Source organism: Hemicordylus capensis, chromosome 5 (genome assembly GCF_027244095.1).
Source record: "Hemicordylus capensis ecotype Gifberg chromosome 5, rHemCap1.1.pri, whole genome shotgun sequence".
Classification (NCBI taxonomy): domain Eukaryota; kingdom Metazoa; phylum Chordata; class Lepidosauria; order Squamata; family Cordylidae; genus Hemicordylus; species Hemicordylus capensis.
The window spans coordinates 228,302,203-228,321,619 of NC_069661.1; the positions used below are offsets into that span (position 1 = coordinate 228,302,203).

General features: G+C 46.5%; 1 protein-coding gene across 7 annotated transcripts in view; it reads left to right on the forward strand.

Moving 5' to 3' along the window:
• The window catches only part of HIPK2 (homeodomain interacting protein kinase 2), a 232,468-nt gene that overhangs the window by 179,730 nt on the left and 33,321 nt on the right, over positions 1 to 19,417 (forward strand). For 6 of the 7 annotated variants that reach the window (XM_053256747.1, XM_053256750.1, XM_053256751.1 and 3 more), the window contains exons 5-9: positions 476 to 562; positions 6,696 to 6,880; positions 9,630 to 9,792; positions 10,916 to 11,138; positions 16,561 to 16,682. In XM_053256747.1, coding sequence (XP_053112722.1) covers positions 476 to 562; positions 6,696 to 6,880; positions 9,630 to 9,792; positions 10,916 to 11,138; positions 16,561 to 16,682 — 780 coding nt within the window. The remainder of the gene's footprint in view (positions 1 to 475; positions 563 to 6,695; positions 6,881 to 9,629; positions 9,793 to 10,915; positions 11,139 to 16,560; positions 16,683 to 19,417) is intronic. The other variant, XM_053256754.1, reaches the window with a different exon arrangement.

Genomic DNA, 19,417 nt, shown 5'->3' on the forward strand with positions numbered 1-19,417 from the left:
AGGAAACCCTCTGTGCCACCCAAAATATTGCACAGCCTTGGGGGATATGTTTTTGGATGGCACAGGGGACTTCCTGGGGAAGGGATCGAAAACTGCTACTTTCCCACTGCTCTGGTGCAGTTATTTGGGAAGTTCTGTTAGATGGCTCTTTTGCTGCATGGGTGCATCCTTGTTCTGTATGTCAGCCATTGGATGGAGGACGGATATCTTCATTTCCCTTCAAAATCACGTAGAAGTGTAAGATGCTACAATGTGTGACTGAACCGCCACCTCTCACCTGGTGAAAATAATGGCTTGAAACAATGTATGATTTTGTTTTCAGACCTATGAAATTTCACAGGTGAGAAAGATGTAAACAGTGGAGATGGGGCCTAAAGAAATGGTAGGCTTTGCCACATCCATCTGAAGTAGTAATGAGTGTTGTGTAATGACCAAGATGGCTGCTGGTAACTGGCTTTTTCTTGATTTTGAACAGACACCGGATGATCATGAGGCAGAGACGGGGATCAAGTCAAAGGAAGCAAGAAAGTATATTTTCAATTGTCTGGATGATATGGCACAGGTAAGCATGTCGTTGAAGTACCATGTCCATTAATAGTTTCCATGCAAAAACCCCAGGTATAGAAGGAATTCTTGGAATGAACTGGAGCAGGATGGTCAAGTGGATTGTTGGGCCACAGACCATGTTTTGTGATTCCCAAGCGATAATCCTATATCTCCTCTCAGTTCTTTCTTTCGTCTTTGGGATGGTGGTGATGCTAATACTTTACATCACGTGGCAATCTGCAGCTGAAGACTGCTTCTCTTTGGGGAGGTTTGCAGAGATCTGAGATAACTCTGGCATTCTACCAAACCTCTAGTGAGAGAAGGTACTTGGCAAACAGATCTGAAGCTTTGAATCAGCTTTATCTATACGGCTTGAAGTTTTATGCACATTTCTGTGCATCTTCCAGTAGTAACAAAGAGCTATCTTCTGTTCCTCTGTGCTTGTGGTAGTGAAGCCTCACCACAAACAGTGCATGCATCAGCCAGAGGCAGGCAGCATGTTTAAGAGAAAGAGAGACCTGGTTAAAGCCTGATCCTATTTGTTACCCCATTAAAGGGTTTATTCCTGCATGCATACTGAGTATAGGATTGCAACCTGTGCCTGACTCAGTGTTCACTCTAACAGGGATTCCCAGATGTTGTTGTCTACAACTCCCATAATCCCCAAGCAAAAGCCATTGCAGCTGGGGATTCTGGAAGTTGTAGTCAAGGACAACTGGGAATCCCTGCTAGAGGGAACACTGGCCTGACTTGTGCTTGCTCCAGGAGGGAATGATAGGAGAAGCCACTGCTGTGCCCTGTCCCCTTTCAGTCCATCAGGTCTTCAGCAGTTGTGGCTGTCTTTGCAAAAAGGCCGTTTCTAGTGTGGTTCACCAGCAGGTGCTCTTAAGGTGGGTGCTACCAGACCAAATGAGAAATGGCTTCTTTGCAAAGTAGCTTTAAGTGCTGAAAATTGGATTGGCTAGGAAAAGGGTGCAGCAGTGACGCCTCCTTTTCTCTCCTGGGCAGAGTGTGAGGCAGATGAAGGGTTACCGTTGCACACGAGTAAACCTCATTGAACCAGCAGGACACTTCCAAGTCAAAATGCATAGGATGGAGTTGCAAGCCTCTCTTGCAGAGCATGTGAGCACAAGAGGCAGAAGACACAGGAGAGAAGGTGGGGAAAGAGAAAAAGACAAGAGAAAGAAGATGCATGGGTGGGGAGAGCTGCAGAAAAGAGGGAATTGTCCAGGCTGCTAATTTGTTGGTGGAGGAAAGAGAGGGTTGTTTGTGCTGGAATTTGTCAGCCAAAACATTTTCTGCAGACCTCTGGGATTCTGGTAGGCCGTAGACCAAAATATTTACTGCACATTTCTACTATAGTTGACAGTTCTTTGCAGATAACTAAATTACACTAGCCTTGTGATCATTTCATCATCACATCATTTTGTGAGCACCACAGTCTACCTTTTAGTGCTTTTATGAGGGCAGAGTTAATTATCTGGTATTTCTTTTTAATTGTTGCCCTACTCCTTGAAAGCAGCAAACTTTTGATTTCTCCCGTAAAGAAGTGATTCCCGGGAACCCTGGGAACCACCTTGCCCAGACAGACAGATTAATATACAACGGGTATATCTACAAAACAGATATGGATGCAATAACAAAGAGAAACTCGCACCATAAGCCCAAGCATTGCCAGGTACTCAAAGCTAGTATGTAAATAAATAAACCAACAAAAAAACAAGGGGGAAAGAACAAGCTGAGTTTGTTAGGGCTTGATTTCTGGCTGACTAGAGGCTTGTGTTTTTGACAGGGCAGTTTGTTTGGGTGGGGGATTAGCTCTAGGTGAGTCACACAGCTTGTGGCATTCCTGAGGTGACTCAGTTTAGAAACAGCTCTTGAGAAGACAAGGCTCAGACCAGGGGACGCAGCAAACATTTGATTTCTCTCCTTAAGAAGACAGCAAGCAAGCAAATAAACAAATAAATAAATCAACAAGGAAAACAAAGAGGACAGGACTAGCCACGTTTGTTAAGGCTAGTCTTTTCTAGGGTTTGATTTCTGGCTGGCAAGAGGTTTGTGTTTTTGATAGGGTAGTTTGGGTGGGGGATTAGCTCCTGCTTAGTCATACAACTTGTGGGAGGGGCTACATTCCTGAGGTTTGGAAGCAGCTCTTGAGAAGAAAAGGCTCAGAGCCCCATGGAGCTTTGCTCCCTGGAAGCTTGCGAACAGGAGTTTGCAACAGATATCAAAGGGGTTTTGCATGGAGTTTAGCGGGGAGGCACAGAAGCGGTCCCTATTTATTACAAAGGAGGAGAAGGTACTACCCCACTTTTGAATTTTTTTTTGGAAGACATTGCTTAAAAGCTTTACTTGGCTGATAACTGCAGCTAAGACCTAGCTTTCAAGTAAACAAGCTCTATATATTCTAAATAGCCAATAAAACCAGTTATGCAGGTAGAATGCCAATAGGATAGGGAGTGCTTCTCGGTGTATTCCATAGAGTGTTTCATGTATGACTATCTGCCTGAGGGGGAGAAGTCGTGGGTGTGCGCAGGTGCAGACTCTTGGATCTCAGGGAACATGTTTGTTCCCTTGAAGTCAAGGTGGCTGACCTGAAGAAGCTTAGGGAGGCAGGCATATGGGCAAGACCCTCAGGGATGTGATAAGAGGCATCCCACTCACAGGCTAACAGCTCCTCTGCTGTCATGGAGAATGAAGGTCTCAGTGAAGGAGGATAACAGTCTGATGAAGAGGGGAATGCTCCCTTAGAAGGGACTCCTTCCTTGGGTGATGCACCCATATCCTCTTGCACAGAGGATACTCCTCTGAGGGTCAGGGGCCTCCTAGTAGTGGGTGATTCGGTCATTAGGTGCATAGAGAGATGGGTTTTTGACTCGTGTGTAGACTGCATGGTGACTTGCCTGCCTGGTGCTAATGTTGTGGATATCACACAGCATCTAGATAGGGTGTTAGGCAGTTCTGGGGAGGGTTCAGCTGTCGTGGTGCACATTGGCACCAACGATGTTGGGAAATGCAGTCGGGAGGTTCTGGAAGCCAAATGTAGGCTGCTAGGTAGCATATTGAAGTCCAAGACCCCCAGAGTAGTGCAGGGCCAGCAAGACAGGTAGAGCTGAGGGATCTCAATGTGGAGATGAGATGGTGGTGCTGGGAGGAGGGGTTTAGATTTGTGAGGCACTGGAATACATTTTGGGGCAAGTAAATAGAGGCCCTGCTGAAGGAGAACCAGCATGGCTTTTGCAAGGGTCAGTTTTGCCTCACTGAACTTTTGGAGTTCTTTGAGAGTGTCAGTAGGGATGTGGATAAAGATGATCTGGTTGACATAGTATACTTCCAAAAAGCTTTTGATAAAGTTCCCCACTTAAGGCTCTTGAGTAAACCTAGCAGTCATGGGATAGGTTCATGTGTGGATTGGTAGCTGGTTGGACAGAAAACAGAAGGTAGGAATAAATGGACAGTTTTCACAATGGAGGGAAGTAAGAAGTCCCCCACACCCCCGGGATTGGTACTGGGACGAGTGCTCTTTAACTTGTTCATACATGATTTAGAAGTTGGGGTAACTAGCGAGGTAGCCAAATCTGCAGATGGCACTAAACTATTTAGGATAGTGAAATCAAAAACACAGTGAGACCCACTTTTTAAAGGTAAGTGGGGAGAGCAGGCTAAGCCCTCTTTCCCCGCAGACGAGCAGGGCGGGAGTCCTGGGCAGCCGGATTGGCCGCCCATGCAACTGCTGGCTCTGTGACGGAGCCAGCGGGGGCTGGGAGGATCGGGGGCCGTGTGGCCCCTGGAAGCTCCAGTATGCCCTGTGCGAGCATGCAGGGCATACTGGAGAGACCAGCAAGCCGGGAGACTGCTTTTCAGCCTCCTGCCTGGGGGTCTACTCATGAGTGGCTGTGGCTACTCATGATCCCAAAAACTGGGTTTGCAAAGCGCTTGCTCCGCAAACCTGGTTTAAGGGGCAGGCTACTTGAGTGGGTTAGCCGCTCAGGAACCATCGGGTTCACAGCCGAGCCTGGTGGTTCCCACGGTTGGATGAAATTGGGCTAGCGGAGGCTAGCCCGATTTCGTCCCACCGTGTGAATAGTCTCATTGTGAGGAGTTCCAAAATGATCTCTCCAAGCGGTGAGTGGGCATCAAAATGGCATTGTGGTTCAATGTAGGCAAGTGTAAAGTGATGCATACTGGGACAAAAAACTCCAGCTTCACATATACACTGATGGGATCTGAGCTGTCAGTGACTGACCAGGAGAGAGAACTTGGGGTTGTGGTGGACAGCTCGTTGAAAGTGTTGGCTTCATGTGCAACAGCTGTAAAAAGCCAAATTCCATGCTAGGGATCATTAGGAAGGGGATCGTAAATAAAATTGCTGATGTTATAATGCCCTTATAAAAATCTATGGTGCAGCCACATTTGTGTACAGTTCTAGTTCCCTTTCTCACAACCAAGGCTCATCTCATGAAACTGAAGGTCGGGAATTTTAGGACCAACAAAAGGAAGTACTTTTTCACAGAGTACATAATTAATATATGGAATTCTCTGCCATGGGATATGGTGATGGCCACCAGCTTGGATGGCTTTAGAAGGAGCTTAGACAGATTCATGGTGGACAGGTCTATCAATGGCTACTAGTTGGTGGCTATAGGCTACCTCCAGCCTCAGAGGCACAATGCCTCTCAATACCGGTTGCAGGGGAGCAACAGCAAAAGAAAGGGCATGCCCTCACTCTTGCCTGTGGGCTTCTCAGAGGCATCTGGTTGGCCACTGTGTGAAAGGATGCTGGACTAGATAGGCCTTTGTCCTGATCCAGCAGGGCTGTTTTTATATTCTTGTTTTCTTAACTGTAATACTAACAAACCAAATGGTTAACCTGGGGACTTGCATGTATGGCAACACAGAAACACAAGAGGCTGTTATCACAATCTAATGGGGGTGGGCTGGAGAGAAGGCAGGATCCTACCTTCCTGCTTCCAGTTGAGTAGAGGTGAGCCACCTTTTGGCTCTACAGTTCACACAACTGCACAAATGTCGCAGAAGTATTCTCTAGAGCTGGAACTGGGAGCTGGGGCCTCCAGCTATCCCACAGTGCATTGCGCAAGCAGCTGCAAAGCAGCTCTCAGTAATGCAGCAGCTCTGCTCTGCCTGGCCCTGCAAGCTGCAGGGCTCTGTGCTTAGCTCCCGAGTTAAAACTGTGCCAACAGCACAGAGAACCAAATGGAAAAGATACAACAGTTCTCTTTGTATTCTACTTCACTTTTCACTTGAGTAGCAGATCTGGGCTACCCAGGTTTGGAGATGCTGGGTTGGGAGGATTCCTGCTGCCCTAGACATCCACAGGTTCCTGGGTTAACCCACTCCTAACCAGGTATTAGTGATTAGGGATGTGCACGAACCAAATTGAGCGGCAGTGAAGCAGGTGTGCTGCTTGCTGCTTCCCCCCCACCTCCGCACTCCACCAGTCAAATCAGTTTGGCGGACCCACGAACTGGTTCGGCTTAGAACTAGTGCACGAACCGGTTCGACTGGTGAAGTGTGCCGCTGAGTATGGCGGGTGGGGGGAGCAAGCAGCACCTTTAAAAGTAAGGACAGAAGGTCCTTACCTGCTGCATTGCTGCTCCATGCAGCTTCCTGCAGCTGTGGTGCGCCCCCCAGGAGCCTGCGCATGCCGGTGGCACTCCCCCCAGTGGCGCACATCAGCGACATGGCGGCAGCTCACACATGGCCTCTGCGCCATGTGTCTTGAGAAGACAGCTCAATTAAACAAAGCAGAACAAACACACCAAAAGCAGGGAAACCTTCATACTGAGGCAAGGCTGGTTTCAGGTCAGAAATGCTCTTCCCGTTTGGGAAGAGAGCCGATGGCTGGTCTTTCTGAGCAGGACCTAGCTAGGGCTCTAAGGACTCTGGGACTGCTGTGGTACAGTGATGCTACAAAGGGCAGCCGTATATGGAGCCCCAGTTGATGAGGACATGGCCCTGTCAGAGAAAGGCCTTTCCCAGCCCTGCCACCGTACCTAATCACTTGAAAGGAGAGATTGGATCTGGGACTTCTGAGTGCAAGGCTTGTGCTCGGCTCCTGAGCTGTGGTATTCTTTGGGCCCGGGGCTTCAAGAAATGTGGATCTGTTACTGACCCAGTGTCCCTTCTAGGTGAACATGACAACAGACTTGGAAGGAAGCGATATGTTGGTGGAAAAGGCAGACCGACGGGAGTTCATAGATCTGTTAAAGAAGATGTTGACGATAGACGCGGATAAGAGGATAACACCGATTGAAACGCTCAACCACCCGTTTGTCACCATGACACATCTACTTGATTTCCCCCATAGCACACAGTATGCTCCTTTCTTTTTACTTTGGGATGGAGGTATCAGAGAGGGAGTAAATTGTGGGGTGGGCGGTATGGGTTTGCAAACTGCCAGATGTGCTATTGGCTGATTTCAGTTTCTTCCCCAAAATGTTTGAATCTGAGTTGCAGTGAAGCAGACTGAGCTTGGATATCAGGAAAGCTGTTATAGCAACAAGAATCTTTTGAGAACTAGGGTTGCCAGCTCCTGCCCCAGGGACAACCTGTTCTTTTCACAGCTCTAGGTCACTGAGCTTTATTTAGAAATGGTATCTTTTAAGTCCTGTGTTACAATGATTGGGAACTGGACTTCAGCTTGTAGTGAGTGCAAATACAGGAGTGCTCTAATTCATCAAAAAGGCAAGATGTCCTTGCGGGTCTTGTAAGCGAAGACCTATGAGGTCCAACGGAGCATCAGATAGGCAGCAAGGTAGGTTAGAGAGTTGTAGAGAGCTCCGTGTAGAGCTCCAGGTGAGCAACTGGCGCCAACAAGGGCCAGAGATGAACTGAAGCCTTACATTTCTCTTGGCTCATACCCCTCCCAGGCCCCACCTCCCTGCCTTGAGAGTAAAAGGTAAAATTGTGCCATCGAGTCTGTGTCGACTCCTGGTGACCACAGAGCCATGTGGTTGTCTTTGGTAGAATACAGATGGGATTTACTATTGCCGTCTCACGTGCAGTATGAGATGATGCCTTCCAGCTTCTTCCTATATCTCTGCTGCCTGATATAGGTGTTTCCCATAGTCTGGGATACATACCAGTGGAGATTTGAATCAGCAACCTCTTGCTCCCTAGGCAGGTTACTTCCCCGCTGCACCATTAGGTGGCCTTGAGAGCAGAAAGACTTAAAAGGGCAGTCCTGTGGCCTGGAGTCTTACATGCCTTCTCTGCTCCACCATGGCCTGTTTATGCAGGCTCAGGAGATGCAATATCCTTGCTGCGGAATAGCTGGTTCTTCAAAGGATTTTGGCTCGGGGGTACTATATTTAAGGTTTCCAGTTCCGGTGTGTCTGGCTCTGGGGCTCTCTCAACTGGCAGGCCTAGGCTTTAGCCTGAACTTGCGGCCTGGAATTGGGTCCAGGACTGCTCCTTCCAACCTGACTGTTCCCTCTTCAATAGGATTGGACTCTGAGCTACTCCTCCAAGTCAATATCACAAAAGGAGACACTGTTCTTGATTAATATCTCAATGTAGGAGATGGAAACCCATGAAGTTGCTCAATGCGGTTATGGAGACATCTTCTTCTTTGTGGGTATATTAAAGCTGGACCCATATGTTAACCAAAACTCAAGGCTGCTGCTGAAAATGATGGCCAGGAGTTTTATTTTTCACACACTCTAGTGTTCACTGCCTTGATATTATAATGTGTGTTTCCTTGCCCTCGCTCCATATGAATGACTGCTTCTGGTAGAGGCCTGGGAATCCACAGCACTGTCTGTGATGCCATAACACAAAGGTCAGTTCTACTAAATGTTAGAGAGGAGCATTTCTAATAATTCATAGTTCCATCCTAAGACGTGATTGGACAAGCAAGGTCTTTGGAATGTCATCATAGTGTGGGAAAATTGGACTTGACTTCTGGAGTCTTTCTCCAAGCTGATGTTAGATTATTTGTAGGAGTGCTGTGAGACCTAAATGTTAATTTCCCCTCTTTGTATTAAAAAACTTTTTGAAATTTTTTTTAAAATGCTGCAGAACTGGTACAAATAAGGAATGTGCCCATGCATGGTAGTCAAATAGTTGTAAAATTACAAATACTCATTAGATAAATATTTGAGCGTTACAAATGAAAGTGGAGAAAATTACAAGTTGTTACTGCTGAGTCTGCTTGTAACAGGAATTTTGATTGTAGCAAAGATGTGGCATTGGAACCCATCAGTATTGTACTTTGGGGGTGAGGTGATGTTACAGTTCCCAGCATTCCTCGAAAGTTTAAACTTGCTGAGGTTTGGTTGCAAAATCAGGTGATTCCAAAACTTAAAAAAATAATAAAATAAAGCTCATCACAGAGAACAACATTATGCAAGGGGGACGCACTGTGAATCGTGACATTTACATAATTAAGGGGTGGATTATTGAGAGTTTACTTTTTTGTGCCTCATGGCATATCTGTATTACACACTTATTGTGGCTTTATTCTTGTTTTAACTGTCAGTGCTTCCCTCAAAGGCTTGGTCTACTTTACACATGCCGCAGAAAGTGCAGAGGGGACTGTGCCACTTCAGAATGCAAATAGGGGTACCATAATTTTAATGCCCTCCTACATGAAAAGTTCCCTGTTAGAGGAAAATTGACATTACAGGGAGAAAGGTTCTAGGCAGCCCACTGTTTGCTGTGCAGGTTTTCTAGTTGAGAGAAGATTGAGTGATTGAGTGAACATTTTCCCGACACGGAAACATTCACTGATGTTATCTACCACCTGCCGTCTGAAGTGGTACAGTCCATTCTACCACCTCATTCTGCTCCATGGATAGATTCAGCAAAAGAATCATGGGAACTGTAGTTTGGTGAGAGTGGTGAATGTTAGAGATCCTTGCTGCACTCAGTCACCTTCAGAACCCCAGTTCCCAGTGTCTCCTGGGGAGAAGTAGTGTCTATCAATGTAATTTACGTTTATGATGTAGTCACACCCATATTGCAAATGAACAATATGTTTATGGCACTCAACCCGTTAGTTTCCCCATCGGACGAACTGGCAATGCTCTCTTGCTTCTTATGCCCTTTTTCTCTATAAACAGTGTCAAGTCCTGTTTCCAGAACATGGAGATTTGCAAACGGCGGGTGAACATGTACGACACAGTGAATCAGAGCAAGACTCCATTCATCACCCATGTAGCCCCAAGTACATCCACCAATCTCACCATGACCTTCAACAACCAGCTCAATACGGTTCATAACCAGGTAAGGGAACCACCATGATGTGGCCTGAGAGGGCTCAAAAACAGATGGATTATCCGTCCTTGACACTTCAAAGGTGCAGCCACTCAGGTCTGCTACCACACCAGCTGTTCCTACATTCCTGACAGGTTTAACGTAGTTAGCTCCATTAGTGGACAGAGTTATGTATGCCTTCTGCACTGTCATTTGGTGCAGAATTCAGCAGCCAGATAATAACATTCATTTTCTGTTTCTTTCATTTGCACTTTTCTAGCCCTCATAGGACCATAGGAAGCTGCCATATACTGAGTCAGACCATAGGTCCATCTAGCTCAGTATTGTCTACATAGACTGGCAGTGGCTTCTCCAAGGTTGCAGGCAGGAATCTCTCTCAGCCCTATCTTGGAGAAGCCAGGGAGGGAACTTTGGAACTTAGATGCTCTTCCCAGAGCGGCTCCATCCCCTGAAAGGAATATCTTACAATGTTCACACTTCTAGTCTCCCATTCATATGCAGCCAAGGCAGACCCTGCTTAGTTAAGGGTACAAGTTATGCTTGCTACCACAAGACCAGCTCTTCTTACAACCATGAAGCTAAATTTGCAAACATACTTAAATATTTTTATCCCACCCTTCCGCCAAGGATCTCAGAGCAGCATAAAGTGTTCTTTCCTTTTTTCTCATGACTTGGAGAGGTAGGCTAGGCAGAAAGATATAGAGTAGCTCAAGCTCATCAAGAAAGCTTGTGACTGAGCTGGGTTTTAAACTTAGATCTTCCTGGTCTAAGGCCAACACTACACCTCATTGGCTCTCAGCACATTGCCACGGTCCTGGCTTGGATGCTGCTGGCTCCTATCTGGGTTCATCACTCTGTTTTTTTCTCAGTCATTTGGCAGCCCTAAGCAGAATACTGGCATGTATAATGGCTAAAGAAATGTCCTCATCCTTTCTCAGCTTTCTCCTTACTCCTTTCCCCATTCCTGCTGTTATCCCTTATCTTCCATTTGTTGTCTTCTTCTTTTCTTTCAAAATTTGTTTGCTTGTTTTATTTAGATCATTTGGGGTTGGGGGAGACTGGCTTTCCCCCAACATTATCATCTCCGTCATGTTTTGTTTTTATTTTATTTTAAATCCCATCATTCCTTTAGGCCACCAACCTGGCTCCCACCTCCACCACCAGTGCCACTATTTCCTTAGCCAACCCTGAAGTCTCCATACTAAACTACCAATCTGCACTCTACCAGCCCTCGGCAGCATCCATGGCTGCGGTGGCCCAGAGGAGTGTCCCCCTCCAGACAGGAACCGCACAGATCTGTGCTCGGCCTGACCCCTTCCAGCAAGCGCTCATCGTCTGTCCTCCAGGCTTTCAAGGTAGGCCTTGCTTGCAACTGTCTGCTTTTGGCTTTCATTTTTGGCCCTATTCACATGTTATGTTGAACACTCACACAACGAGTATATAATGTATGCAGGTTCAGATCTGTACACAGGTACAATTATTCACACATTATGTTGAACGCAGGTACAGCAGTACACTTCCTATTGGTATCTTGCATTTGAGGGGCCTGAACCCAGATTCACTTTTAAAATGAATGCAGCTACACTCATTCACACAAAAACATGTACGAGACATCTGTACACTCGTATAGCATGTCTGAATAGCGTTCCTGTTTCATTTGAAAGTGCTCTTGCTACAAGGAACACTGCCTCTCTCTGACACATCCCAGGCATTAACTAACGCTCCATGAAGCCATGATGGGCAATGTTCAAAAAAGTAAAGAAACCCATACTAACTGGGCAAACAGGCACTTTTAAAGGTGGTGGCTCCCTTACATTTAGCCAGGGGAGAGCAACTATTGTATTGAGCCCTGGCACAGAGTCGTTCCAGTGGCTGTTGCTGGTGCCTCCCTTTTATTTCTTTTGAGAATGTGAACCCTTTGGGGGACAGCGAATTATTTCCCCATATCTTTCCTGTATAAACAGCTTTGAGAACTTCTTGTTATTTAAAAGCAGTGTGTAAATCATCACCATTAAAGGATGTTGAGGAGTTAGTAAGCTGAAGTCAGGACAGTTAAACAACTCCAGGAAAGACTGCAGCTGCATCGATGCTAAAAAGAAGGGGGAAAGCTGCAGATTCAATATTTATCATATTTACCTGAATACGAGTTTTTCCCCAAGTTCTTTGTTGTTAGAAATCGACAGGTCATCTTTAATTCAGAGTCCTCTTCCTTTTGGGTATATATACATGTAGATATAATCTGTATTTAACCTCTGTTTTTTAAAGGGAGTTGTCTTAAATTCAGAGTCATCTTCTATTTGGGTAAAAATACGAGTTGTGGGGTAGGGATGATCCAGTTCAGGACCATGGCAGGAGCAAAAGGGTAAAAGCCCTCTCCCCCATGCCACATCATGATCCAGATTCCACACTTGCCCCACCCCACCCGAAAGGTGCTGTTTGGAGAATAAAAACATGCATGTGCCTATGAAAGGGTCAGAACAAGGACCAGACTGCATGTTACCTTAAGCAGATGAGGGGCTGGCACTTGCTCGTAAATCATGGCCCGATCCAGATCAGTACCAGGGGAGAGGCAAAAGGGCAAAAGCCACCTCCCCACTATCCTATGGCCATGATCTGGATGATGATGATGATGATGATGATGATGATGATTCAGCTTTTCAACAAAAATGTTCTCAAAGTGGTTTACATAGAAAGAAGTATAATAAGATGTTCTTAAATGGGAACATAAGACGGACATCAGCAATGCCAGGAGAAGCACTGTGTTGAGTTGAATAGGGATAGTCATTCTCCCCCTGCTAATATAAGAGAGCCACCACTTTAAAAGTTGGGTGATACTTGTGGCTGGGGGACTGAAGCCTCAGCCCTTTTCAGTGACTCCTGCTTGGAGCTCTTACCCAAGAGTAGTCCTTGGCCTCATGCATCTGGGCTCAGCTGTTGTCTGGAAGCCTGCACTGACTACCACCCGACTCCCTCGCTTCTCATTTTTATCCAAAGATATTTAAGTTCTTTGCAGATATTGATGTCTCGGCGCACCGCTGTGCAGCAGATGCTTTATCCTTTTTATGCAGGGTTAAAATAACATAAAAGAGCTCAAGGGTGGAATCCTGAAAAGTCCCCTGAGTCTTATTTACAAAAGCTACAAAAGGCATTTGACTATTTTGGGTCCATTTTTATCCTCGGAATTCCTTCACGTTGAAAGGCACAAAGTGAGCAGGGCAGCAGAAAGGATGACAGATGACTGGAGCCTTAATTTCTACCCTTGCTTTTAGCAACAGGCAATACTTCTTTCCCATAGTAGGTGTCTCTTTTCAACTCAGGCTGATGTGTTGAACCAGCCCATATCAGGCAGCTGTTGGAAAATGGCACCATCGATTGAATTACCTTGTTTGACTTCTGTCCCTCCTCTTCCCCAGTGGCTCAGAGCCAGAGACAACAGCTAGGAATAAACAAAAATTTGGAAAAAGAAAGGGTGCAGTCTCTCCTCCTTTTTAGAAAAGAGGGAAAGCTTACCTTTTCAACTGTCCCTTCTGCAATTAAACAAGTACTTTTTGATTACTTGGAGACAGAGTCGCATGAGGAAGTCTGCTCACTCAGTGAGCCTTTCCTTCACGCAACAGACCCTTGCCCTCCCTGCTGAAAAGCCACCCCTGAGGGTTGTGGGGATGGGGCCATAGCTCAGTGGTGGAACATCTACTTTGCATGTAGAAAGTCTTAGGTTCAATCCCTGGCATCTTCCGGTAGGGCTGGGAAATACTCCTGCCTGGGACCTTGGAGAACGGTTGCCTGTCAGTGCAGGCAATACTGAGCTAGATGGACCAATGGTCTGTCTGCGGCAGCTTCCTCTGTTCCTGTGGCCCCGCCTGGGATGTGATGGCAGTGGGGTGGGAAGCTCCACTTGTGCAAAGTGCCCCCTTCCAATATCCCCATCCCACTGCAGCCCCTTGTACTGCATCCTACATGCACCTTTCCAGAGGGGGCCCCAACCCTTGGAAATCGGTTGGGGGATGTAGTGGGGAAAGCGGGGATTGGACTTCCATTTTGCTAGCCTGGACCCAAGCTGCTGTGTGTTGCTCATTCAGCCCCTCTCTTTTGAATGCCCTGCATTGGGTTTGATTTTCTGCCTATTAGCTTTCAGTTAGACTTGAATTTTTACTCGGAACTGTTTTTATTTCAGTTTTTAAAAAACTGACCTGAGAGCCATTAATGACTGAAAGGCAGTCTATAAATACAACAGACAAACAAACACAAAAGGTTGGATCCAGACTTGGAATAGTGCAAATGCCGAAGCATCTTTCATGCCCCCTCCTCCCCACTGAGCCACCTTAAGTGGCGCAGCGGGGAAATGCTTGACTAACAAGCAGAAGGTTGCCGGTTCGAATCCCCGCTGGTACTATATTGGGCAACAGTGAGATAGGAACATGCTGAAAGGCATCATCTTGTACTACACGGGAGGAGGCAATGGTAAACCCCTCTTGTATTCTGCCAAAGACAACCACAATGCTCTGTGGGCACCAGGAGCAAAAATTGACTTGACGGCACACTTTACCTCCCCACTGCAGTCCTGTATGACTCTAAAAAACAACTCCTGTGAGTTGGGGGACCCTCAGGAATGGCTTGGAATGTGGCACCAGGGGCTGCAGTGTGGAGGTCACCAGAAACTGCAGACATTTGCTGCAAGTGGAGCATAGGAAGCGGCCTTCTATCATTGGTCCATCTAGCTTAGTATTGTCTGCACAGACTGGCAGCGGCTTCTCCAAGGTTGCAGGCAGGAGTCTCTCCCAGCCCTATCTTGGGGATGCCAGGGAAGGAACTTGGAACCTTCTGCATGCAAGCAGGCAGGTGCTCTTCCCAGAGCAGCCCTGTCACCTGAGGGGTATCTCTTAACAGTGCTCACATGTAGTCTCCCATTCATAAGAAAAACAGGGAGGACCCTGCTTAGCAAAGGGGACAATTCATGCTTGCTACCACAAGACCAGCTCTCCTCAGCTTTCCAAGTGGAAAACTGCGTGCAGAAATGCTTGAAGAAGGTGATTGTGACTGGTTTCTGGGTAGCCCCTGCCCCACAGCCCTTGCTCTGATTCAGAGAGTCTTTATAAAGCAGCTGCAGTGGGGAGGAAGAGATGGGGAAGATTCCTTACGTTCATGTCACTGCATAAGCGTAAGTCTGGTTCCAACGCAAGGCCTCTAGTTAAATTAAAGTTTCTCGTGCCTGCTTAATTCTGTCCATTGAATGCCAGTCTCAGAAAGAAAGTTTTACAGCTCTTCCGAAAAGTATAAGGGCTCAGATTTTGACAGACCTCTAGGGGAAGGCATTCCACTGAGTATATCTCTTTGGATGCTTCTGCTGTTTGACACAAAGATGCTATATGGGAAAGCTAACCACAAGGTGTTTCTTCCCTCAGAAGTGTGTCCCAAATCCAGCTTACATAGCGCTATCTCTCTTCAATTAAGTCTGCAATTTAATTGAATCCCATGGAGCTTATTTCAGAGTAACATGCATAGGACCAGGCTGCACAGATAGCCCAGTGCTTTTTAAACTTTGATATGATTAAGGACCATTCCTCTGACTTGTCTTGTTCTTTGTGGCTCACCGTGTTTCCTAGGTACCCATAGGGAAAGACCATGCACATAGTTAAAAAGTTCAATGGTAGCTGCGTATACTGCTGAAGAGGCAACATACTTTTCATTTTACAGTTTAAATTGAAAATGGATGGCCTCTTCAGTATTTAATGGAAATTTCAAAGCAACCTCTGAGTCTTTACCTTTTTCCTTTGTTATCTTTATTGTGACCTTAGGGTCACCCTAAAAGTGTAACAGAGACCACTGATGCTTCCTGGATCACTGTTCAAGATCCACTAAGAGACCTGAAATGCACACAATAAGTGTAAAAATATAGTTAGATTCCTTGGCAAACATCAAGACTAATGCAGCGCTGGCACTATGGGGGAAGGCCAGTTTTCGCTGAGGTTCCCTTCCCTCTGAAGCCCACTCTGCCTTCCAAAAATTTGTCCTTGAAGGACATGCAGCCCTCGGGGACATATTTGCTGGAGGCACGGTGAGCTTCTTGGGGAAGGAGAGACAAGCAAAAATCACTCCTCCCCACCTAGCAGCAGCACTGCATTAATCTTGATGTCAGCTCTCAATCCTTATTACTATATTCTGCAGGAATGTAGAGCCTGGTTTTCAAAGATGCTGAAAACTGAGCGGAAAAAAATGTGCTCGGCTCAACACTGGCTAGGCTGCAGTTGGAGCAGTACTGTATGTCCAGTCTGTGATGCCGTATTTTAAGAATAATGCTGAGACATTGAAACAGGCTTAGTAGAGAGCAGTGAAGTGAAGGGATGTGAAGAAAGCAGTTATGCTGGACACACTTCTTTATGCCTAAGAACAATCAATCTCAACTGGCACAGACAAGAAGAGAAGAGGCAATGTTCCAACTGGTATGCCCAGCTGGGCAATGGGAAGAGTTGCCAGGGAAAGTTGAGGAATCTCAACTACTGGAATTTTAAAAGAATCTTAATAATCATCCGGTACACATAGTATCTAGGCAGAGTTCCCAACCTTGGGCCCCCAGATATCGTTGGACTACTGCTCTCATCACCCCCAGCCACACTGGTCAATGATGAGTGTTGTAGTCCAGCTTCGTCTGGTGACCCAAGGTTGGAAACCCATGGTCTGGAGTAACGTAGACACTATCTCTGTGCATAGCATTTAGGGTGTGTGCACCTGAAAGGGCAACTCGTGGCTGACCCTTAACCTTTTCTTTTCATCCCGCAGGGCTGCAAACTTCCCCTTCAAAGCATGCTGGGTATTCTGTGCGGATGGAGAATGCTGTTCCAATAGTCACTCAGGCTCCAGGGGCTCAGCCCCTTCAGATCCAGCCAGGACTTCTAGCACAGGTACATTTAATCCTTCTGAGTCCATTTTGGATGGCAACCAGCTATGATGTGAGAAATCCATTCAGAGCCAGTCATTTTCTGTTTTATAAGTAGGAGTGTAATCTGTGTGTATGGATGGATGCTTGTGTGGAATTGGAGCATAAGAGTATGCATGATGTCACCACTTTTTTCTGGCCAGCTTTTCTTTATTCCCTAGAGTCTCTCTTGTGGGGAGCATCATGTTATCTTGAAGCCCGCTACTTTGGTTTGTCTTTGATCCACTTGCCCTGAAGGCCAGGGATGCAATTAGGTATTGCTGATGAACTGGGGCGCTCTGCATCTTCTCTTAATTATATTAGGAAACTGCTTTATTGAGCAGTAGCAGTTGGGGCGGACCTTTCATGAGGCAAGGTGAGGCAGTTGCCTCAGGTGATGGATTATTGGGAGTGGCAGCCCGGGGGCAAAATGTCCCCTGCCTCTGACACTGGAGCGGGTCTTCAGGACCAATCTGCCCCATGCAAGCTTCGCAAACAGCACCTCTCCTCACACTCCATGCAAAGCTTGCAAGAAGTATGGCGAGAGAAGAGGAGGCTGCTACAGAAGACCTTCCCTCTTCCCTTCTCCTTCTCAGGCCACTTTCAAATCTTGCAAGGGTTAGTTCTGAAGGCAGCTGGCCCCCAGCAAGGACATGGAGAATGGCAGCATTTGGCACCTCACCTCAGACACTGCAATACCTTGGGCCACCCTTTAGTAATAGTAGTAGTAGTAGTAGTAGTCTTCTTAGTGCTATCAATGTACATGGTGCTTTCTACCGTGAGTCTAAGCCAGCTTCCTACGTCTACATTTCTCAGGGCATTCAGTTCTATAAAAATTAGGGTACTTAGGGAAGAAAAGCTGGTCTTGTGGCAGCAAGCATGACTTGTCCCCTTTGCTAAGCAGGGCCTGCCTTGGTTTACATTTGGATGGGTGACTGCATGTGAGCTATGTAAGTTATTCCCTTTAGGGGATGGGTCCATAGCCCAGTGGAAGAGCATCTACATGCTTGCATGCAGAAGGTTCCAGGTTCACTCCCTGGCATCACCAGGTAAAGCTGGGAGGGGCTCCTGCCTGAAATCTTGAAGAGCCACTGCCAGTTAGTGTCGACAATAGTGAGTTAAATGGACCCAAGGTCAGACTCGGTATAAGGCGGTTTCTTATGCTCCTGTGTTAAATGCTTAGGAATTTTGGTCACTCCATTATATGATCCATCTGATATTCTAGACAAAATGAATTGGCATCAGTGTCTAAGAGTGAATGCATCGTATTTGCCAAAGCTTCCCAGTGTTCTCAGGCACCAGCAGACTCCCAACATCCTGCCAAAGCATTGCCTTGCCTGGATAGCATTCCAGTGAGTGTTAGTTCACTTATTTTCCTTTGCCAGCTGCCAGCCTAGCTTATCTGGGAAAGACAGTATGGAGCAGAACTTGAAGCTTGCGTGATTCCTTTTCATCAACCAAGTACCGCCTCCTGTTCCCATGAAGAGCCTTTGTTCAGGAGCTGCCTATTTGACATGAATGAAGTCCACCTCTGCTAAACCCTGCCATCCTCTTCCAAGTGGTGCAGTTCAAGAAAACTACCCTTCTCATTAAAGTGGGGCGGGGGGAGGGGGGAGCCAAACACTGAAAAGCAGGACAAGAATGGGGGAGATTTTTCAAAACCAAGAGGAGGAAAGGAACTGTTTGGAAACAGAAATATGTAAAATATTTGGACAGAAGTACCATATGGCGTGAGTGAGATGGCCTAGCTGTGTGCATGTGTAATCATGTACAGTTTCAAAACTCAGACCCAGAATGTATTACAGACCTCTCAGTTGGCCCTAATACAATTGGCAGACTTGGTAGAGAGACTCAAAACATGAGGCTGATCTGAAACCCTTACAAGTTAAAGCGGCAGTAGAGACACAGTAATTATACTACTTAAGCAGTGGTCAAAAGAATTGAAGTGTGTACACAACCTGGGATTTTTAGTCTCCAGGAACTAGTAAATCTTGCATTTAAGACATTTTCCTCAAGAACCACTCTGGACAGCTGTGGCAATCAGGGGCGGTCCTTTTATGAGGCAAAGTGGGCAGTCGCCTCAGGTTGCAGATTATTGGGGCAGCATGATGGCCGAAGAAAGGAGGAAAAAATTCCCAAAGGTACTGATAAATTGTCACTAAATAATGTATTCAATGTTGCCTTATGCATTTCGAGCGTGAGATGCTCTTCTTCAGAGGCAATTGTCTCTCTGGGGATAACACCCCACTCCACCAGGAATATTTCTGAAGAAGAACATCTCACACTTGAAGCACGTTAGGCAATACTGAATACATTATTTAATGAAAATTCATCAGCACCTTTGGGAATCCCCCCACCCTTCAGTCTTGATTTATTGGTGCTGCGTCATTTTTCTCCCTTTCCTCTTTCGCAGCAAGATGCACCCCCATTGCAGCTGCTCTTTGAGACCAAGTTGCCTCTTGTAAACCTTGCAAGCAGCATCTCCCCTCACATCCCTTGCAAAGCTTGCAAGAAGCACAAGGAGAGAAGAGGAGGCTGCTGGCAACCTTCCCTCCTCCACACCCCCACACCACTTTCAAAAATTAAAATGGTCAGTTTTGAAAGGGACCCAGGGCAAGGCAGTATTTACTGCCTTGCCTCAGGTGCTGTGATACTTTAGGCTACCTCTGGTGACAGGCAAGAATCCCATCCAGGGGACCAGACACAGAAGCTCTTGTAAAC